This window comes from Melospiza georgiana, chromosome Z, assembly GCF_028018845.1.
Source record: "Melospiza georgiana isolate bMelGeo1 chromosome Z, bMelGeo1.pri, whole genome shotgun sequence".
Taxonomy (NCBI): domain Eukaryota; kingdom Metazoa; phylum Chordata; class Aves; order Passeriformes; family Passerellidae; genus Melospiza; species Melospiza georgiana.
Genome location: NC_080465.1, coordinates 19560971 through 19584111, shown reverse-complemented (window position 1 = coordinate 19584111; position 23141 = coordinate 19560971). Strand labels below are relative to the sequence as shown.

The 23141-nt window shown below is 37.7% G+C and overlaps 2 protein-coding genes across 3 annotated transcripts in view; both read left to right on the top strand.

The window, feature by feature from the left end:
• BDP1 (B double prime 1, subunit of RNA polymerase III transcription initiation factor IIIB) overlaps window positions 1-17028 on the top strand; it is a 52540-nt gene extending 35512 nt beyond the window's left edge. For both annotated transcript variants that reach the window (XM_058043549.1, XM_058043548.1), the window contains exons 29-42: window positions 639-752; window positions 1019-1055; window positions 1484-1567; window positions 2186-2417; window positions 3428-3585; window positions 4247-4388; window positions 4956-5142; window positions 6429-6489; window positions 8039-8228; window positions 9210-9423; window positions 10346-10388; window positions 11247-11535; window positions 12795-13029; window positions 13398-17028. In XM_058043549.1, coding sequence (XP_057899532.1) covers window positions 639-752; window positions 1019-1055; window positions 1484-1567; window positions 2186-2417; window positions 3428-3585; window positions 4247-4388; window positions 4956-5142; window positions 6429-6489; window positions 8039-8228; window positions 9210-9423; window positions 10346-10388; window positions 11247-11535; window positions 12795-13029; window positions 13398-13526 — 2115 coding nt within the window. In that variant the 3' untranslated portion in view covers window positions 13527-17028. The remainder of the gene's footprint in view (window positions 1-638; window positions 753-1018; window positions 1056-1483; window positions 1568-2185; window positions 2418-3427; window positions 3586-4246; window positions 4389-4955; window positions 5143-6428; window positions 6490-8038; window positions 8229-9209; window positions 9424-10345; window positions 10389-11246; window positions 11536-12794; window positions 13030-13397) is intronic.
• A 621-nt stretch (window positions 17029-17649) lies between these two features.
• Window positions 17650-23141, top strand: part of MCCC2 (methylcrotonyl-CoA carboxylase subunit 2) — a 37265-nt gene continuing 31773 nt past the window's right edge. The window contains exons 1-2 of the mRNA XM_058043526.1: window positions 17650-17791; window positions 21120-21186. Coding sequence (XP_057899509.1) covers window positions 17660-17791; window positions 21120-21186 — 199 coding nt within the window. The 5' untranslated portion in view covers window positions 17650-17659. The remainder of the gene's footprint in view (window positions 17792-21119; window positions 21187-23141) is intronic.

Below are 23141 nucleotides of genomic sequence, written 5' to 3'. Positions count from 1 at the left end.
CCGTTGTTGTAAAATTTAAATAGGTCAGTTGAAAGTCTGTAATGTGCAAGCCTTTGAGAGCAACTCAGATTGAGCAATGTTTTCTGTAAGAACTTTCCTGGAAGTATCATAAACTTTCTGTCAAATTTCAAGTCCTCATTTCTGAAAATGTCAAATGTCTGAAGTTCTCAGTGAAAATACATTGCTGAGGAAGAAAAAAAAAATAGGTGAAATGGTGAGTGGGTCTGTTTCTATGTGTCTGCATATTGATTCCCTATCTTGCTTTGGAAATAAATCTGCACTGATTTTCCATCCTGAAGATTTAAAAAGCAGAAAAGGACTAAAAAATAAGAAAACCCATTTGAGGTAAAGAGTCACTATAAAAGATCTCAGCTGCATAGCTAGTTCAGTGGAGAAGTGAGTGACTAGAAACAAGGCCTTAGGTTGTCTGATGCTTCCACTTAGCTACAGGCAGCAGTACCTGTTCTGCCTTCTATTCATACCGCTGCTTCCTTCTCAAATGACAAGGTATGATTTTTGCAAAGGATTTCTCTAGATGTTGAACATCTGTTAAATATGTGAGGTTTATAAAAATTTGCATTTGTCAGATTTTCTTTTGCATCTGATGAACTCAAATACTTGTAAAATTACTTTTACAGCTGGAAATATCTGTGAATATCCCAGATGTGCAGGTGGCTACTGATGCTGAAAGTCTTACTTGTGCTTCTATCCAACCAGTAGTACAGAGGGAAGAAGAAAGCACCTCAACAACTGTAAGAATGTATTTTGTTTGTTTCATTGGTCATACAAAGCTATTTCAGCAGTTTCTTGTTGCCATGTCTGAATGTAGCTGTGTAGCTTTTTCAATTGGTACCTGTAACACACAGATGTGAGGCACACCTGTGGGAAAACTGTGTTAGTAATTATTGTTAGCCTTAAAACCAGGGTAACTTGTGGGCACAGAATTTACATGTAAGCATTAAATAAAAATGAGGTAATTTTATATAGAACTTTAATATTGTTTTTCTTTGTGTTTAAGGAAACAATCATACATGAAAATCCAGATGTGGACAAAGGTAGATATGAAACAATCTTGCTTATGTATTTCCTGTTAACTTGCTAGTGATATACACATTTCCCCCTTTCCTAAAATTTGTTTCCAAAGGTGCCATGATCTTGACTGAGAGGCTCAGCTGTGTCCTGCAGTGGGTCAGCTGGAACTGGCTGTGTCCAGCCAGGGCAGGCCCCTGCTGGCAACACCTTGCCACCTGTATCCAGTACACCCTTAAAGGCAGTTGTCTTGCTGCTCAGTGTTCTAATAGTAATTTGGATTTGCTGGATGAGAATGGCTGCTTGCCTACAATCATTTTGATTCATAAATAAGGTCAATTTAAAAAATACGTACTTCACTGTATTGGTGGTAGTGTCAAATACTTTTTGAATATGTTAATGTGTTTCTAGTTAATGTGGTTGTGACTTTCAATGTGTGTGAACAACTTCACAGGAATAAATGATGGAAGCACTGAAGCTGCCATGACTTTACTTGCCATGGGTGATCCAAATTTCCAGTTAAAAACAAGCACTGAAGGTATGATCTGATTTATGGGACAAAGCCTTGCTCGCATACTTTCTGGGTCCACCTAAGGAGGGATGGAGCAGTGGTTGCAAAGCTCTTCCATGTGCTGCTGCGTAGCAGGAGGTCAAGAGCCTTTCATGCTTTTAGTCCTACGCATTGTAACGCATAATGAGTCCAGCCAACGCAGGTTGGCTGAATACTGCCAATGGTATCACTGCTAGAGAGTTGTTTTTGTTGCCTTTAGGATACACATGTTTAAATTGATCTGGGCACATAAACTGTATGAAAGAAAGGGATCCAGCTTAAATGACTGTAACTTTCAGTGATCTTTTCAGACCTTTAATGTTAAGCATAGTCTTTTCATCCTAACTAGCTACAACCTGAAATTACCTGGGTTTGTTACAGATTTTGTCTACCATTTATTAATCTGCTTTCATTTGCTGAATGTTACTTTTTGTGTTCTTACTACAAAAAGTATTCTCTTAGGACTGTGTTTATCTGGGATTTCAATCCGTGTCTTTGGAGAATAGAAACTTTGTTGAACGAGGCTTGAAGTTATATAGCTTTTTATACATGCCAAACCTGAGTGTTTTAAATGAAATTTTCCATTCTGTTTATTGTTATAACCAGAACAGACACATATGTTACCTGCTCAAGATGACTTGGACATGGCTCATAGTCTTGTAAATCATGCCTACTCCAAAGAATGTAGAACTTCTAGTCAGTATTTGCTTTCTTCAGACACTTCAGTCAAGGAATTGCTGCCTTCTGAGGATGGAAACAACATCAATGTAGAGCATCAAATCACTGGCACAAGAACAGGGATAGAAGAATATTCAGAAATGGATGCTACTGATAACAGGTTGAATTACTATTTCATTTTCTTTAGTGAGAGAGATCCTCTGGCACTGCTTACTTTTGCTAGGTTCTTTCTGGCATATTTATCAATTTGCAAGCAGTCTTGCTTAAGTAAAGGTTTCTCAGTTAATGTAATGTAGTATGTAATATGCAGAAACTCCTCTCATCTCTTTCTTACTACTTTCATGAAGTGTTTGTGTGTAATTTTGGGTATCTACAACTGTTTTTTCTCTCATTAAATTAGGTTTTCTCGGGGAAGAGGGGAGAAAAAAATATGCAAACTAATTATGTACTGGATCACTCTTAATTATCAAGCTCTTTCTTGCAAAGTTCTCTACAGCTAATCAGACCAAGGCAAATTGCTTAATTGTCACTGCTGCTGCAGGGGTGTAAATCAAAGATTTAGATCAAAGGGATGGCAAGAAACCAGTTGATCTTCCATCATTATGATTTGAATGAATGATCATTAATAATTTTTGCATTTGTGAATTACTAGACAGCTTAGTGGGACACTTTCCCAGAGAAACATCTGCTGATTGTCATGATTTATTTGAGAAACTATTTAACTTGTTGACTGCTTGAACAAAGTATGAGATTATGCTCTTTGAAAAATGTTAATCCAAGATAATTTATTTTGCATCCAGTTTAATTATATTATTTTTCTTTGTATTACTTTTATTTATTATTTTCTTTGTATTACCAGAACTTACTACCGTGTCATATGTATTAGATTTCTGATCTTCTCCTGTTATTTAAACATATACATTTTTCTCTTTTTTTTTTTAATTCCTTTACATTAGAAACATACTAGTTTGCAGCATACTAGTCTGTTTCAATTCGAAAAAGATTTTTTTTTTTTTTTATCTTGCCGGGTAGTTTTCTGTCTTCTCTGCCAGTTGTAGCCTACATTTCAGGTCTTCATTGTTTGATCTACCCCATATCTCTTATATCTTCTCTTCACTAACTGTCAAAAATCAGGGACTCTGTTGATGACATCTTTCCTTTTACTTGTAGTGGTAGCTCTTTGCCTGTGGTGAGTAGTATGAGACAGACAGGAGGTGGACACCTGGAGCCTGAGCCAACCTCTGCAATATTGAGGTCCAGTGAAAACATAATGCAGGAGATATTTAATGCAAATATACTTGTGGAACAACTAGAGCAAATTCAATCTGGTAAGCCTGTTTCTTATCCTAGGGCTCTGAAAATGGTTATTCAACAGATTCACATCTGTTGATGAAATAAAACAAATCTGAAAGTTTTCACTTTCCATTCACATTTACAGGTGAAATATCGCCATTGTAAGATAGGGTACCCATTTGTGATATTGTTTTATACATGAGAATACCTTTCAGTATGAAATTAAAGGAAATTTGAATGGCAAGTTTTTTCTGTAGGTATTAAAATACTTGTAAGGCACTTAAATTACTGGACTGCCAATTACAGATTGGCAGAATCTGTAACTATACAAATACAGAAATACAGTCAAATCCACTGTACTTTTTTCTGTTATCACTGTCTTTTCCTTCCATTTAAAGTGAAAGAGGAGATAGAAGGAACTGGCTTTCTATTCTTAAAGCAGTTGCAAAAAAGATAATCTTCAAACTCTTGTCTTCATGCCAATGGCAAAATAGGAAAGGCAAGATGAGATATGTGTGTATATATACCTTATTTATGTAAGACACAATTACTCATGTGCATATTCGTGTATATTTGTCTGTATAAACATACTACAAAACTTTAATTCATACAAGATTATATATAAAAAGGTATACAGATATATATACCTGCAGACTGCAAAGACAATATTTTAATTTTTGTTCTTATAAAACTTAGATCCTACAACCTTGAGGGGTAATGCAGAAATGCAGAAGGTGGAACCAGAGCCAGTCAGACAAGCTGCAGGTGATTCTTCAGTTCTTCATGACTTTGCATCTGGAGGTATGGAACTTAACAAGCAAGTAGACAAAATTGAGAGGTAAGAAGACTCATCATTTAATACTGACTTTATTCCTATTTCTCTTAAAATATGCAGCTGAAGTTCAGGTGTAGTATGTGACTGTAATGGAAAAAGTGTGCTCACAGACACTGTGTTTACACAGATAGTGTACAGTTGAGACTTCAGGTTTTTCTCCCTTACGTATTCTGCTACAGCTTTTGGAGATAGAACATTCACTTTTGTTTGCTATTTTAGAACTTTGAAATTACCTTGCTGCTTAACTGTCTTTCATGAAACTGCAAGGAAATGTTAATGAGTTGATTAATTTAGAAATGTTAATGAGCTTATAAGGCTTCCTGCTTGGTTATGCTTTCAAGTAGGAGTGGTTCCATTAGTGAAGTTACAGAGGCCTTTCTGTGAAATTCTTTATGTAGATTTGTTCAAAGATTATGCATTCTGTTTAGTACAATGATGTAGTCTTTAAACAGGCACTTTGTTTTCCTGTAATTACATATTATTCATATTAAATACATTGTAACACAGAATTTAGCATTTGCATAGTGTATCTTTATCTGGTTTCAAATTAACAAGATATATACCTTGCAGAACGGAAGAGCAGATAAGAGATGCATGTGGAAATTCAGGAGATTTAGGACATCTAACTGCATCACCAAAACCTGAAAAATCACACCTTGGACAAGAAGATTGTCCAAATCAAAGTTCTGTGGATGAACTGTCTGAGCAGAGTCCTTGTCCTCTTGAGCACCATATCTGTACAGTCAACTTTACTCAGGTAAAGAACAAGAACTTAATTACAGTCCAGAAGCGCCAAGATTTTGAAATTCTGTAAAGAAAGAGGTTTTCAGTGCAAATATACTCACCAGTTGTAAACACTTGATACTTCAGTGGTAAATGAAACTTGCTTTTTCACAGGGGCATATCCAAACAATCTTTCAGACAAACTTAATCTTTGCAAACTCTCTTTAGAACATTTCAGTAATAAGTAATACACATTAGCAAAACTGGGAGGAATTTTTAAGAAGTCCTGATGGAAGAAGTTACCTAAGATTCTTGTATCCATTCAGTGTGACTGACCTCTTACTGTTATGTTTGTTTGCATTAAAATGAAGTTAAAGTGTTACTGCTTGGATGGAGCAAAGCAAACTGCATTCTTCGTTATGTTCTCTCTCATTTATTAAAAAAAACCGATTAAACAATTAAGAGCTTTACATGCATGATTATATGACATACACAAATTTTGCATATTTTTACATATATCTATATAATTTATATTATCATCATTTATGTTGTCACAGGTAAACAATATGTCTTGCACATCCATTTCTTTGCAGTGGCTTGTGGGTCCAGGTTCTAGTATAAATGAGAGTTACCTTATTTTTGTCATGAGAGACAGGTTCATTCACAGTTGCCCAGGGTTTCTAGTGTTGTGTGAGATCAGTGAGCATGTAGTTACATTGGAACAGCTGATGCATAGTAGCTTGTTTCCTGAGTGCAGCAGGTTGCTGTGTCAAGGCTGATTTCCTATAAGGACAATGTGCAAAAATGATGTTGCTCTTACAGGCCTGGCAGAGAGAGTATGAGGAAAGGCAGCTTGTGGTAGAGCTGGTTCAATTAATTCCTGGTTTTAGTAAAGGGACAAGCTGTAGAAGGGAAGGGATAGATGAGCTGTAGAGGTTAATGTTTTTATTTGGCACTCAGTGGTTTGTTAAGGGTTGTAGGAATCTGCTTTCTTAGTGCCACTGAACAATTTATTGTGTGAGTCATCTCTGACAGAATTGTGCTGTAGGAAGTATAAATTTATTTTGACAAACTATTAATATAGACAACAAGCTGCATATAAATTTTATATTTCCCCAGTGTCTCTTGTCCTTGTTAGACTAATACTCTTCAGCCTAGAACAGCTAGAAGTGAAAACTAATAAATGAAATAATGATTATGTGATTGGAGTTTTTGGATCTTCAGCATTTGACATGCTTTGTTTCTTCCTGTTTCCTAGAGTAATTTTCCAAATTTATTAATTTCAACTGTGTTGTTTTATTTCAACTGTGTTGTTTCTAGAATGAAGCTTGTACTCAGGATGCTCAACGACATTGCATAAGCAGCAGAGAAGAAACTTCAGGTATAATGTGCTAATATTCAAAGTTAGCAAAAGCCCACATTTCTTTATCTTGTGCTTACTAAAAGATGAATACAACCCTGAAATTTTCATTTAAAAAAATTTTCATTTTTTATTGACTTATAATCAATCTATTCTATTAACACAAATAATGATCCACAGCATAATGATATTCCCCTCCCTAGCCTCTTGTCTTTACATTTCATTAATAGAAACTAGACTTAAGAACTATTTGAATAGCCCTTCATTAAGTTTAAGTATCAGTGGAAGGGAAACTTGCTGTCTTTGCCCTGTTGAGAGCTCCTGCTGCTTACCCTGTGGTAGGTATAGTATATAGTTTTTAGAGTCCTTTTTGCACCTCTGACTCACCCAACAAAAACTGAACATGACAGAGGGTGAGAAACTCTGTAGTTTTCCACTGGCTTAGTGAGCTGTAGTTGCTCATGAACTTACCAAGTGAATGCTGTTGTCAGAGTTCTGTGAGTAGGAGGGCTGTACTGTGCAAGTGTGGAGCAGAGGAAAGAAGAAGAGGGGACGTGTAAAACAATCAAACTTCCTTCTTTAGCTGTACTGAGTCAACAGATTAATGCTTAACTGATCAAGTATGATGAAAGTTATGAAGGTGATGTCTGCTGTTCCCTAGAACAAATTGAAATGCTTGGTTTGGAACCACTACTTGTCTAACATAGGGGATAGTCACAGTGACGGAGGCCTAGAATACTTACTTTTAGTGGAAACTACAGTCTAAAGCTGTAACTCATGAGCTTCTGCAAAAGATAAGGCTAATACTACTTCTTAGACATTTGTTGCTGTGCTGTATTATTGCCAGAATCTTGGGGTGAAGCATCTTAAACTGTGTTTAATTAGATGAAGAATCCAAGCAAGCTGAGGTTGGAATAACAGCTTTACCTCATTGAGAGCTGTCTTAAATAATGGAGTACCATTGTTGTTTTCCATCTTTTGAAAACTTTACAAATGTTTGTTCCTTAAATTCTAATGGATGGCAGCTGGCAACTCTCTGTTAATATCTATTTGTTGATTAAATTATCTGTTTTTCCTCTTAAATTCAAGACTATGCTTCTCAGATCCTGTTCTGCCAATCTGCAGTGAGGGGAAAAATCCTGTGCTTACCTTAGTATAAATAGTAGACATCTGCCATTTAAAGAAGTAATTCTTAATACCTGAGAGTTGCAATTAAAGACAGAGGGGCACTTGACCACCATGACATACATTTAATTAAACTGCAGATTGCTCTTTAATGCTAGAACACCCTTTTAAAATCTTCATCATTACATGGCATTTTTAATATTCCTCATTCTAAATGGTAATCAGGATTCCTCTGCAGTGAATAAGCACCAGGAGATGATGATGTGTATCTTATCAGGGAAGTCAGGAAGCTTATTGTCTCAAGAATATGTCCAGTGTCTTTTTCCATGGAGAAATGAATGCCTAAAATTTCAGTACTCTGTGTAGGGATGATATGAAGAGAACAGCATATTTTCATATTTGATTAATAGTTTTTTTGTCACTTATTTCTTTGAAACAATTATAGTAGTGAATGATGATCATAGATGTCCAGAGGAAGAACAGACATTCATTTTAACATTGGTTGAAATCCCAGCTGGCTCAAAAGAGTTTGATGCATCTGCTATGGTGGAACAAACTTCAGAACCAGTACTACCAGCCCCAATACTTATCAGCCCTGTAAATGCAAGTGAAACAACTGTGACTGAAGTGGAGAGGTAAATGCTTTCTTTTTAATCAAAGTGAAACAGTTTTTGTGTACGTTGATTGTTCTCTGACTGTCTAGAACTTTCAAAAGAAGAAATGCAAGAGGAAGTAATTTTGACAGATGGCTCGAGAATTAAGAAAGTAAAAAGGGCTCTAATTCGATTTGAGGAAGATTCTATAGGTGTTTTAAATTTAGTGTTTTAGTTAGCTGAGATTTTGGTGTCATCTTAATTCCGATCTACCCTTTAGAGTAATTCTTCCTTTTTAGTAGAAGTCATTTGCCCATCTTGAGCTTTACTTTGCAATATGGATACTTACAATGCAAAGCAATTGAAATGAAAAAATCTAAGCATGTTTGCATTTTACATTACTTCAACAGTTTCATAGAGTATCTGTTTATTAATTGCTCGTCCAGATTAGTCATGTAGATGATTTTCTGGAAAACATGATAAACAGTAGATGTAAATTCTCATTGTCTTGAATTTACTATTTAAAAGGCAGACAAGGTTAAAACACAATTAATTACTCCAAAGAATAATAGCTGGTTTGTCTACTACAATCCAAAAGGATTTGAATTTCTTTTACTAAGAGTACCTCTGAATGCAGTGTAACAAAATTTTTAGTTCAACATTACTGTTGAGCTAAATCTCTTAGTCCATTTGGGAGGGAAAAAAAAAACCAGAGGAAAAAGACATTATGAAAAATGGAACTGTTGCAAAGTAGTAAAAACCCCACAAACCCTAATGCTGTACTAAGGAAAGTCCTAAGATCATAACTAGAATGTGATGCAATTACTGCTTTATCATATTTTCTAGTCTCTGCTGCTTCTCTGTATGTCTTATATATGTCTGTATGTTTTTGAGACCATACAGCATGTGGGGGTTCAACTGTGCAGATAAATAATATTGTATTTTTCCATACAGAAACTTTATACAAAGTAAATTTTAGCTTCTAGTACTGTCACAATAATGACTTTATATATCTATAAACAGTATTGGATCCTTGACAACTGCAGCTGGTAAGGTTGCTGGACCTTTGAACAGCAGTATGGAAACCAAACAACTAGAGAGTGGAGTAGACCCTGTTCCAAAGTTGCAGACAGCTCAAAAACGGTTGGCTGCTGAGCTTGAAGAGAATGATTTTCCTCCTTCCAAGAAAACTCCATCTACTGTTACAGTGGAAAATAGCCTGGAAACCACTTACAAGGTGAGATCATAATTTGGTGAGTTTTCATCCATGGGGTAGATGCATAACACATAATAGAGCATTTTAATTATGTTTATTTTTTAATGGTGTTACTTGCTTAAATATGTACTATATATGCCTATACAATTTAAAAGGAAAATCAACACCTATAGATGGCTTTTAGTTTTTAAATCTACAACAGGTTTTGGGTATTTGTTTATTTATTATTAGGGTTTTTTGAGAATGTGTAGGCTCTCAGGTGTTTTTGAATTAGACTTCCTAGTAGACAGACTGGTAATATTACAATAAACAGTCTTACTTGGTTCATTCTGCATCACCCTTATGACAATGGCATTGCAGGAGAGGAAACTCTGGAGGTATATTGGATGACTGGCAGGATGTCTAGGTGCACTGAATGATGTTTTGAATCTGAATTGTGTCTGTTACATGAAGAAGGTGTTAGATAGATATGTTCCTATTGATTCTTAACATAGCAGGTACTGGTTTAAAAAGCAAGTTGCCAGTGAAAACAAGCCACCATCTTTCCAGTATCCTTTTGTGCTTTTTTACAATATGACCAAGCTTATGGCAGCAACTACCATTGATCTTTGTAAGTGGGCTAATATTGTATAGTGTACCTTGGTGTAGGAATGGGTGGTAATTCCCCAGATGATTCAGAAAGCCTTTCTAGGAAGGGATGGATAACCATCTTCTTCCTTCTTTGATCTCTTATCTCAATATCCTTGTCTTGAGTAATTTGTCATAGGAACACGTTGAAAAACCTGCTTAGGAAATGAGTTAAGTGATTAATGATGCTGCACTGTCCTACTGTATCAGTCCTGTGCTTAGAACTGTGCATGTGTGATATGAGTTTATCAACTTCATTGTCTTTTCTGTATTAAAGCAATTAAAAAAACTCTTTTTTTTTCTCTTTTACATACAGGGTTATTCAATTAAATCCCCAGATGGGCCAATGGTAACTTCTGGTATGTACATGTAAACTGGCAAACCGAAGTATAATGAATATAAACACATCACAACTTCGTACTGGTTGTCATGCTAAGTATTTCTTTCTGAGGCCATCTAACACAATAGTAGAAACAAGTTTTCCTGGTACTACACTAATACCCCCATTCCATGCTTTCTGTTATAAACTAGGTGTACCGAATTACATAAATGTTGGTTATTTAATAATGGTTTTAAAAGCATTGCTGTACCTAGTTTATTAGTGAAATTTGAGAGGTTTTTTTGACTAAACGTGTTATCGTCTCTTAGGCAAATATTTCCACCTGTTAAGGAGCACAGATAATCAAAAGCATTAACTGGTGTTTTAAGCATGCAATGCCAAAATAGTTTATTTTTATTTTGTTTTGCATTTTTACTGAAAAAGTACGGAATTGTTTAGGAGATCAATCAGCCTCTGAAGAAACAGAGGAAAAGCAAAACTGCTGACAATGCAATCTTCATTGACCTGAGCCAGTGAAGGGCTTGGTGAACTATAATTTTGGCTCTGAAAAAGACCTCTGAGGGAAGCTGTAGAAGGTTAAATGGCTAGGTGACTAGACTGAGTTCTGTGGCGTGCTAATAAAGGATGGGGGAAGGGGGAAGAGTGTGCTGTAACTTCTACCAGCTTCTTCCTATAACATCCATATGGTCTTAAAGGCTTTAAAAGTAGACCACGAACTTTTAATTCGTAGTGGTGACTCATAAAAATAAATGGACAAATAAAACTAAACAAAAATTCAGCCCTTCTGCTGTAATGGTTCAAACCATTTTAATATAATGCATTTTTTGGGCTCTTGTGTTATCATGGAAGTCTTTGTGACCCTCAACTTCTTTTACAGGGAATCTTTTTCAAAAAACAGAGGCCTCAGCAAAGGAAAAAGTACTTACTTCTGTATTGGTGTCTATCTCACAACTGGCTGAGAAAAGCCAGCTTGAGACTTTGGAGAGCTTAGGGAAAGCACCACTTGAGAATGCAGCATCTGAAATGGAAGAGGATGTTATGTCTAGATTAACCTCTAACAGAAGAGCAGAAACAAGTGGACAAGGAAAGCAAGAGAATGTGCATGAATCTGCACAGTTGGAGCAAACTAGAAGCCCAGCGTCCTCTTCAAAAACTCCATTACTCAGGTATGGAGTAATTGCAATAATGTTTTGTCAGCTTGTTCTGTAAAAAAAGATCATGTTTCTATGTTGACATCTTTTCAGTACCATTGTTTGTGACCAGCATGGCTAAGAGTTACAGTTTCTATTATCTCCTGCAAGTCAGAAAGCATCAAACTGTCTGCTTTGAAATTTGCATTATTTTACTCATTAAATGAGTAGATCAACTGAAGGGCACTACTGACATATTGTGTGTCTATTTAGACATGATAGATGCCTTTTGTCAGGCAGGCATCCATTGGCTGTGATAGGGCCTTAGGATAATTTGTTCTTTCCCATAGCTAAGTCTCATGTTGTGTCATGTATACCTATCCATTTGTTTGGATGTTCATCCTGCCAGTAAGATTTGTTACTGAATTTTTAGCACTGACATAAGTAATTTCCCCAAAGAAGTTTCAATCTTGGCAGCTCAGAGGATATTCCTCTTACCTATATGTTGACTTGATTTTTAAAATATACCTTTCTGTACTGTTTATTTAAATGTTTTGAGTTCATGTTCTCTGTTGCTCCTGTATTTAATTATTTTGATTGTGATACTCCACTGGCTTCTTCTAATCTGGCATTTACTTTTTCATTATGCTTGTGTGAGTACCAATATTGTGTATTTATATTTGGGACATCCACAGCAATTGGATAGTGATGCATTAACATCAGAATCCTTGCCTTAAAGTTTACTTCTCTAATTTGTAAACTCTTAACAACATGAAAAGTTAATGCTTTGTGTGTGACTCACATTAGCTCAGTGCTGTGACTTCCATAAGCTCACTGGTCTGGGTTTACTGCTGTAATTAGGCTAAAATCCTGCAGTAGATAGTCTGCTGTAGCCCGATTCTTGGGGATCAGGTTTTCCATTGATTACATGAAGGATACTCAGAATTTTCAGTTTGTTCTTCAGAAGTGTGCCTCCATCCTTCTTGGAGCCACTCTCTGAAAGTCTGGTAGCTTGTTACGAGCTGTGGAGTAACAGCAAATAATAGGTTCCTGTTCCCAGGTTTAAAAATTGTCAAGAATCTCTGTGACTAGACATAAAAACTCTTGTACCAGAATATTCAGTAATACCAAAGCCTTTCTCAGAATGACTTTTTGGTTTTTTTCCTTAGAATTTTCATATGTCTTGTAGGTGTGTGTTTATTTCCTGTGTATATAATTGGACTCCTGCAATGCTATTTACATCTTCCTTTTATCGAGCAATCCTATGACATCCTGACCATATTTGTTTTGAACAGGGGTGGACGAAAACCATTGGGATTTTTATCTTTAATTTGCAAAAAAAGTAATTCTGCATCTGCAGAAGACACCAAAGGGAATAGAGGGAAGATCCAAAAGCCACGAATTGTGACTCCAAAACGAAGTCTAAAGAAACCCACTCTGTCCACTAAGGATGAGAGGGAATCTTGTTCCTTTCCCTGTACTTCATCATCTGTAGAACATGAACATGTGGGTGCTGATGCTACAGTTACGGTATGAGTTTACTTTTGAACAACCATGCATTTCTGAGGTGTGAAGAACTGAGAATTAGTTGTTTCAGGAGTGAGTAGATGGGTGTGTAGCATTCATGTTTTGAGTCCAGTATCTGTTCCAGTTGACAAGATTCTGACTTGGGCATGTTTAGGAAACTTGCAAGGGAACTCAGGTGATTTTTGTCTGCATGGATATCTATTTATTTCTCATTTTCAGTAAACTCTGATTTTTTTTTCCCCCCCTTTTGTCAAAACTTCCTACATAAATAAAATACCCTTACAAATAGATCATGTGCATATATATGTAAATATATTTACACATACACACTGATGAAGACTGTTAAGAGCAACCTTTTCTTGTTTTATCAGGTTCCAAGTAACAACTCACCTGAGAAGCCCCCTCTCTGTGCTAAAGATCAAGAGAAGGAAGGAGAACCAACCAAAATCTCCGAGTACTTTTTCAGTGACATCTTCATGGAAGTGGATGATTCAGAATAGCAAAGGGTTTCATAAAAACCTAGGATCACAGAATATACTGCAGCAAGAAAAGAGTATTTTAAAAGTTACAATTCATTCTGATATTCATTATGCCACACTTAATGTCAGCCAGTAATAACAGTAGCAGATAAAATATCAGGAAAGTGATCTCTTTAACATTCAGGGGAAACTGAACATTCTCTGAAAGTGATGTAACAGATTCAAAGGAGAAGATGGAAAGAAAAGGCTGAAAAGCCTCATCTCCTGCTGCTCCTTTAACAAACTGGGTGCGATTACTAATAAACCCCAAAACATGCGACTGGAACTGGGATGCGGGGTTGGACAAAGAAACCATAAACCAAACGTCTTGAACAAGCTCCTCTACCTATGTAAACTCCCTATAAACCATTTTCACCAAGCCCAGCACAATAGCAACTCAAATCTGTGCCCCTCCACTGTAAAAGCTACTTGTTAGGCACAATACTGGATCTATCTCCAGATGAGAAAGTATGCCTAGGGACCAGAAAGGTATTAAACCCTCAAAACAGCCTAGGGACCAGAGACAGGTGAAAGCCTTCATCCAGAGAGACATGAATTCAATCAACATGGCTACTGACTGCTTTATCTCAGTGCAGAGTAAGTAGAACCAAAATGCAATCAGTACAGGATTTTTCCCTTTCTCAAACCACATGTTGGGCACTAAAAAAAATGTATTTGTCCTGGTTTAGGGCAAATTTGAGAGGAAATTTTCAAAGGGGTCCCTCTAGAAAGCAGATTCAAGTGGCCCCTTCCCCAGCTGGTTTGGAAAGATTTTCTTGGAGAAAAGTGGAAAAAAACCTGTTTATTTAACAAGCAAAGTATTCACAAGCATAAAAAAATGAACAATACTAAACAATAACACCTGTTGCTGTTCTGAAGAGATGGCAAATTAAGAAAGTCCTTTCCTTGGAGTCTAACTCAGCTCACTCAGTCTATTACCAGTTCCTCCTGTGCTGGAAAATGCTGTGTCCTGGGCTTCAGTGGGCCACAGGTGTGAGGTGCCCATGTTTTTCTGGGTTTTCAGTCCAGAAGAAGGCTGATCAGTTCCCAAAAAAAAGAAAAGCCACAGTCCAGGGAACTTCTCTGCCTCAGCTAGCTAAAACCTAACTAAAAACAAAGGAAAGCTCTCACCTGCCATCTGTCTGTTCTGGAGACAACACAGTCTGTGAGAGAGAATGCAGAGGAGCAAGTGCAGCTTCTGATAACAAGCTCTGCACTTCTCTTCCCCTTTGCTCTCGGAACCAGTCTTAAAGGTGCAAAACTTAATATCCAGCATAAACAGAACAGATGATTTGGGATACAAGCATCATGAAGTCACCCTAGGACATGTTAATTAGTGCTGTGAAGATGAAGTGGATTCTTTCTGAAGCAACCCAGGAACTTTCAAAATGCTGACATAGTCTAAACCACTACAATAATGTCATAGGACCAGACTACTTACTGACTGCCAGCTTATGGTTTCACTTGTTTAGACACTGATAGTGAGTGCATGACTATACTACAGAAAAGTGCAATGAAATAATGTTTAATCTTGCAACAAGTATCCTTTTCCATTTTAATGCTAAAGCTTCTTAGTACTGACTATTCAAGTTCTTTACTTCTTTTTGTGAAGTATGTTACGTTAGAAGGAGGAATTAACCTTTTGGGTATAATGTAATATCTGAAGATCAGAAGGCAAATACTGGAAGTGATGTAGTAAATACATACATACATATGTCAAGCACTTCAGGTGTTTTTGTTTGAATCTCCAAATTACATATTTTTGTAAGAGTTTTTTAACCACATAGTTTAAAAGATTGTAGCATGAAAAACCCAGTAGGATTGGTTCCTTAAAAATTTGTTGAAAACTTAAAAACGCAATTTACTAAAAGATAATAACAAAAGGTTAATGTTTGCAACCTTTTTTATCACTTGCAGGAGGAGATTGATGTTTCCTAGTATAAATGCTAATTTTCTTCTAAATTGAAAAACAAAGCTGTAGATACAATTTCTTCTCCCTATTTGTATGTGTAGTTGTTTGTATATTTACTGACTTCCTCAGTTTCCGTTGTGCAAAGTAGCACAAAGAGATTGGATTAAACCATGATTATATAATGTCACTTTTGAGGATTTGCTGCTTTGAAGCACTTGAATTAAAAGGGTTTTCTTATGTGCGTGTCTGCTTGTACTGTAACTTGTCATAAAATTCTGATTTAGCTTTAGATTTTAGTTTAAATTTTTATTTACCTCATCAAGAAATTTGTCTGGGTGAGGTAATTAGGTTTATGCACTCTGGTTGCTGAAAGAGTCAATATTTAATCTGAAACTCCTGCTTGCAGTAGTAGCTTGAGTAGTATTAAAATTTTTCCCATTAATTAATATTTGCAGGTACTTTTTCAAAGCAATTTATTATGAAGGTTAAACTGATGTTTAAATGGTATTGTTAATGCTCTCAAGAAACCTATCATCAGGTTTGGACTGGGTAATCCTTTACTGGCAGGTAAATAATACAAATATGTAGTTAATTTTGAAATAGTCGATGAAGTTTGAGAATGTTTTTCTTTTCAGAAGTTGTTGGCAAAGCTTCTGAAGGAACCTTTAAACTATTGTCAAATAGGAGAAATACAGAAGAAAGCTAACGTTACTGCAAATTGGTATATTAGCTCTGCCAGTGAAATCTCACTAGCAGCAGTATTCCTTGAGGTGATGGAAAAGGGACTAGTGGTCTTAGTGTAGAGTAACTTACTTGAAAGCATCTGATCATCCCACTTCACCCCCCAAAAAACCCTCAAAAATACAACCACAGTTTCTGTTCAGATGGTGTCTTGTGCTTTGCCTAATCCGTTTAACTTGAAATGTTTATCTAAGTTTTGTTCTACTGTAAACATTATGAAAGAGATTCATGTATACATGTAACTCTATGTATTGTATATCTTGTAGATATTAAGTATGCAAGTGTTTACTTCCTGATATGTCTGGCATGTTTATATCAATTGCACTCATAGAGCCTAAAAATAGATTCTTGGGGAGTGGCTATGAAATAATTGCTGTGAGTACCTTTTGAGTGAGTTCTGAGGGGATAATCATTCTATATTCAGTTGCATACATTTTAGCTTGCATTCATGTTATAAGGGGAAAAAAATCAACTACTTCATTACTAAGATTTATGGTGCCTTATCTGCATTGTTAATTGGGGCTATGCTTTCTTTTTTCTTGCAGCAAATAACATGCACTTTGATGAGAAATTTTTTTTTAAGAACAAATTTAATTTGAATAGAAATAAGAGAATTTTGTGTTTTGTGTATGGAAGTTTTATAATGATGAAGGATGTAAGAAGATACCATTGAAATCTCAATATGTATGTGTAGCATTTTTACAAAGATGTGGCATAAAACTGTTTTGCTTAGAGTTGTCTAACGCCTTGTATCATCACATACAAGCTTTCTGTGTCAAAGGAAGTAGTCCTATTCTTTATGTAAATTAGTGAATAAATTATTTTCTTTTACCTGTGTTGCTGTTTATCTAAGTTTCAAATGCAGTTTTTAAATACTTAGAAGTCCACAAAGCTAATAAGTGTGAACTAAAGGAAAAGCTGAAGTTTGGGCTGCACCATTGGGGTGCTCACAGACGTGCTGGTAACAGGCTGAGCATGGTTCAGGAGGAGGATCGTCGGTGTTCCCTGGTTTTGTTTTAAGAGTAGAGCTTAATTTACTTGGTATCAGACTCCCTGCTGTTACCTTTCTCTACAGATAAGGGCCTTGACTTGAAGTAAAACTGGAATACTGAAGAATAGCAAAGTTTTCACAGAAGGGAGAAACTCGAACAAAGATGGTTTGGATTTTAAAAAGATTGTCCCTATTACTCTACGACAAGTTTCTAAGAAGGGCAAGGGCTTTCCTAGGCTGTGCGTGAAAACACAGTTTTCACGTGTGCGCGTCCCAACACAACTCTTCCAAAAGGTGTGCTACAGCATTAGTTTGTCCAGCGGCCTGGGCTGGGACTCCGCGGCCCGGCCGGCCCCGCTGTGCCCATTGGCTGCGCCGGGGGGAGTGGCGGCGGCGGCGGCGGCGGCGGCGGCCTGGGACGTCTGCCTCGGCTCGGCTTGCTTGGCCCGGCTTGCTCGGCCCAGCCCGGCCATGCTGCTGGGTGCCCCGCGGCTCCCGGGCCGCTGCCTTGGGCTGCTGCGCCCGCTGCTTTCCCGCGGGTACCGCGGCGACGCGGTGGCGGCCGTGGGGTCGCGCCCTGACGCAAGCTCCGCGCTCTACCAGGTAGGGCGGCGGGGGTTGCAGGGCCCGGGCGGGCCGCGGAGCGGGGCGGGCCGCAGCAATGCATGGAGGAGTCGGTGCGGCCGGCTCGTGAGGGACGTGGCGGGCACATGTCCGCGCACGGTCCCGGCCCCGGCCCCGGTGCCGCCCTGCGGAGCGGCGGGGGCAGCGCCGCGCCCCGAGCGCCGAGGCCTGTCAGTTTCTGCGGGCCGGGCTCACGCCTACCGTGTGAAAAAAAAGGCGGGTTAGTGCAGTCATCTGGCTCATGAATATTTTTGCCCTTTTAAATCGGGATGCCAGCTCTTCCTGCGTTTCAGGCTGATCGATACTGTGCTAGTGAGGTGGAGGCAGGGTTTGTAGACAGTGGAAGATGGAGTCTGACGATTTCAAAGTTGCATGTTTTTGTGTTTACGAATTGATTCCCGAGTTGAAAACAGCTGAAATAGCTGTACAGAGCCATGGACTTGCATCCAAAAACATCATCTTTTGAGGAGGAGAGCTAGGTGTAATTCCAGTTGTCTTTACGAAGAGAGCAGTACTTCCCTCTGGTATAAATACATTTCTTTTTAATGGGGCATTATTAACGCCATCATATTCAAAAATCATGTTTACAGTTAGTCTGAGAAAAACATGGCTTTAGGTATGAATCGAGGCTGATAGGAGGGCATGAGTTTGCTTTCGTATTTGTTCATGTAAAATACAAAACTGTGTATGAAGCAACGGCATGTACTCTTAATGAGATAGGTCCATTGGTTCTGAGTTTGGTTCTGTGCTTTGTTTTGCAGAAACTAAATTTGGGACAGAAACTAGGTGGCTGAAGCTTCTCTGTAATGTCAGAATTTGTCCATATGCATATATATATATACACATATGTATATACATACAAAGCTTGTGTATGTGAAGTGTGTCTATATATGTGCACATATTCATATTTTGTGTACCAAAAAATGATAGTATTTTAATAAAGGTGTTCACTTATCTGAGCTGCCCCCAGATTTGCCCTTATGTCTGGGTTCCTTTCAACCTCAAAAGAAAAGCAAGGCTTGGTAAAATAGCTAATAGTGTTACTATTTGGTAGAAATAATTTATGGAACACGCTTAAGTGCAAGCACTGCTTTACAAACACAAAGAGGCACTTCACCATCTGAAAAAAAAGTAATACAAGGAATAACAGCACAAACACAAGAAGACATTATGATGGGTGATGAGGGTCTTGCCTTCCTTGGCCGCTGTTTACCTTCCTGGCTGTGAATTCAACTAGACAGGCTGGCCTTGATGATGCAAACTGCCTCTTGAACCAGATAGGCAGAAATGTAATAATTTAAAGGTGAGTGAGTCTAAATTCTGGAAAATGAAACAAAGTCTCTTTGAAGATTCCAGGCACTAGCTCTTACATGCACTGTGGTGATGTAGCAATAATTCATGTAGCTTGTGCAGTAACTGTTGGATTAGTGTTTAGAGTTTGCCTCTTAATTTTGCATTGAAATTTGTAGAAATCCTCATATTAACAGCAGAATTTCACTCAGTGTGCTGGTGCAAGGACCACTTTCCAGAAAGAACTTGATGCCAGTTCACTGACCTTTTTTTCATTATTTAATGACCATAATGAAAAGCCCACAAATACATGGTAAAACTAGCATGTTTATTTCTGAGAGTAGTCTTTTCTGTGTGTATTCAGAATTATTTTAATACATCCTTATTTCTCTTTGGTAGAGTATAACAGTGTTCTATTCTGGTTTAAGGCATGAAAGATTGTGATAGAAGTTGAATGAGTTTAAGCAACTCAGATGGTTTTGTGCAGTATTATTTACAGTTTATCTAAAAAGTCCTTTCACAGTTTTCAGGTAGAGTAGCTAAACTAGCTACAGTGAGTCAAAATCTAATGAGAAAGGTTATGACTGTGATTACTGTTCCTCTGTTAACATCCTCTGCAATTTTACCTGCTTTTTTGGTTTTTTTCCTATGTTAAAGGTGAGTTTCTAAGCACAGTATTGTGTGCAAAAGAAGAATGTGTTTAGAGGAAAAAGACTGACTGAACAAGTAGAAACAGGAAAAATTTTTGGTGTGTAAAGGTGCAAAATGACCCAGGTGGACAAGCTGAACACTGATGTAAAGTAATATTGGGTGTTGTGACAACTCCAGACTTCTAAAAGTATGGAATTACAAGATACATTTTTACCTTTCAAGAGAGTCTGTTTAATCTATGTGTGGCAATTACAAAGGCAGAAAAATAATGTTGTTTTGAAAGTCACTCTACAGTCAAAGCACTTCAAATGTGAGCTGAATCTGTTAATGTTTTTATTTTATTTCTACTTTGTTTCTTTACCTTTCAATGCCTAAGTCAACAAACTCAACTGCAACATTTGCAGCATCTTCCTAAAGGAAACTGTAAGTCTGTGTGTTCAAGTATATATGAGAGTTATAGAGAGTTAACATGGATTTACCAGCTGGTTTTTTTCTGTGAAAGTAGGCTCAAACATCATATAAATGAGAATTAGACAAGGCAATCAGATCTTTTTGTGCAGCATGTTCTTTTATTGCAGTTGCATTTTTCAAAAAGGTAGTAAAGTTCTTAATGTGTTGGCAAAAAAACCCCAACAAATTAAGCTTGACTAATACCTTAAAATTCCTAAGAAACTGTAAAAAAATCCCAACTTGCTGTAATGTGTACATGGAGTTTTGGATAATTTGAATGAAAATGGTGAGCTCAGTACTGATTCACTCATATTCAGATTTTGAATCTTTGTTTTTCTAGAAGTATGATAGCAAGAACAGCAGCTTAAAAAAAACCAAAAAACCAAACACAACCAAACCAAGACAAAACAAAGCAAAACCAACTTTTGTTTTATCTTCTTTTTCAACCTAGAGAACAAGAATCTAAAAAGTGTTTACCAAAATCTATTTGACCTAGGTCATTCATCCTTTGGTACAAGTAATAAGGACACTTAATTCAAGTCTGTGGTTTTTACGAAGTTAGATTCAAAATGCAAACAAACCTATGCCAAAGATAAACAAAATCTAAGAAACAGCACTTCAGCTCTATAGTAACTAGTTTATTTTAGTTTATTAATTTCAGAACTAGTCTTTTCCTATCCTAACACAATAAGATTTTATTGTATAACATTTTGATTAAATGCTTTGGAATGCTTGAGAGAGGCTAGTTCTAGGGTAGAAATGTTGCTACTTTAAAGACAATACAGAGACAGTATTTAGTAAGGTAAAATTAGATTTGGAAGAGAAATTAGTCTTGTACTTCTTATGTTTGTTTATTACAAAATTAAATATAGTCACCCTTGGTTGAATTTAAAATTGTGTTTTGCTCTCCACTTAGGAGAACTATGAACGAATGAAGGCACTGGTAACTGAGCTACAAGAACAAGCAGAAAAAATCAGGTTAGGTAAGTATGAAAGTCTAGATTTTAGAATAATAACCTGGTGCTTGGGCTTGTTGAACCTCAAAGAGTTGGCCTTGCCTATTGATCCAGCCTGCCCAGATCCCTCTGCAGAGCCTTCCTGCCCTGCAGCAGATCAACACTCCCATCCAACCTGGTGTCATCTGGGAAATTACTGAGGATTCACTCAATCCTCTGTCCACATTGTTGTTAAACTTATTAAACAGGACTGGATCCCAAACCAAGCCTTGGGGAACCCCACTAGTTACACGAGCTGGATGTAACTCCAGCCAGAGACAGGGCCCAGCTGTCCAGACAGGGCCTTTTACCCAGCCAAGAGTGCACCAATCCAAGCCATGAACAGCCAGTTTCTCCAGGAGAAAGCTGTGGAAAATGGTGTCAAAGGCTTTGCCAAAGTTCACAGAGACAACATCCACCGCCTCCCTCATCCACTAAGTGGGTCATCCTGTTGTAGAAGGAGATCAGGTTGGTCAGCCAGGGCCTGCCTTCCCTAAACCTCTGCTGGCTGGGCCTGATCCCCTGCTTGTCCTGTATGTGCTGCATAATGGCCCTCAATGTGGTTTGTTCCATTTGTTCCCCTGGCACCAGTGTCAGACTGACAGGCCTGCAGTTCCCTGGATTGTCTCTCCAGCCCTTCCTGGCAGTGGGTGTCTAGACTAACTTCTGGTCACCTGGGACCTTCCTCTTTAGCCACACCTGCTGCAAATAATTGAAAATTACCCAGTGACTCCACCAGCTCCCTCAGTACCCTTGGGTGGATCACATTTGTCCCCATAAACTTGTGTGTGTTTAAGTAGTGTTTAAGTAGTGTTGCAGGTCACTGCCAGTTCCCCTTGGATTAAAGGAGCTTCAGTTTGCTCCCTTCCCTTTGCTCCCTGTCTTCCAACTCAGCGGGCTGATATCCTGTTAAAGACTGAATCAAAGCAGGTATTAAGTACCTCTGCCTTTTCCTCATCCTCTGTCACTATAATGCCCCCTTGCATCCAATAAAGGATGGGAATTCTCTATTGTCCTCCTTTTATTGGTTGATCTTTTCCAAGTTTCTAGCTGTAGTTGAGCTGGCAAGGAGAAAGCAGGTCGGTAGTAGTTTAAAAGATCAAAATCTGTGTTTCTTCTTTTTGACTTGTAAGGCTGCCTGAATGAATTGCAGTTGACTATAATTCATGGAAACAATAAAATGAAAACATTTAATAAATGCCTAATTATGCTGCTAGAGGCTGAGCATGTAGCTTTAATTGTGCCCTATCATTATACTGGTTTTGTCATTTCATACACTGTTTCTTATGTAACGCAATTTCTTTTGCAACTTTGGAATGGAGCACAGTTAAGATTTTGTGCTCAATGCTTTTTCTTTCTTGCTGTGAAACAGGGATCCAGAGTTTCCTGAGGAGATGTTAAAACCCATGGGCTGCCTCTGTCTTCTATGGGTGTAGAGACTGTTCAGCAGTTAATGAACTAATGATGTGTGCCTCATAAACTAATGGTTATGACCTTCTTCCTTGCTGCTTGTTTGCCTGTTACACAATGACAGGACAAGACCATAGTGTTCACCTTTCCTTCATCTGAGCAACCTCTACCAGAATGTTAGAGTGACATTGATTGAAATTGCTTTACATATCATCTAAGTATATAAGAAAAATTAGGTACCTATGTTGAATGCTTCTGAAGTATATGTGCAGCATCTTTAGATTTCACTGTAAAAGCTGTCAGAGGATGAGTTCTTGTTTGAGGTCTTTGCAATGAATGCTTCATTTGTTAGCTGTTACTCAGTGTGTAGGGTTTTTCTGATCCCACTCTACTGAGTAATCCCCAGCTGTGCAATAGGAAGTGGTCCCTGCCCCTTTACCACAGGTGGTTTTCTGACAGGAAGCACAAGAAGCAGGTGAGATACCTTTAATTTCCATGACTGATCATAGGCTATCAGCAGTTACAGTGGTGAG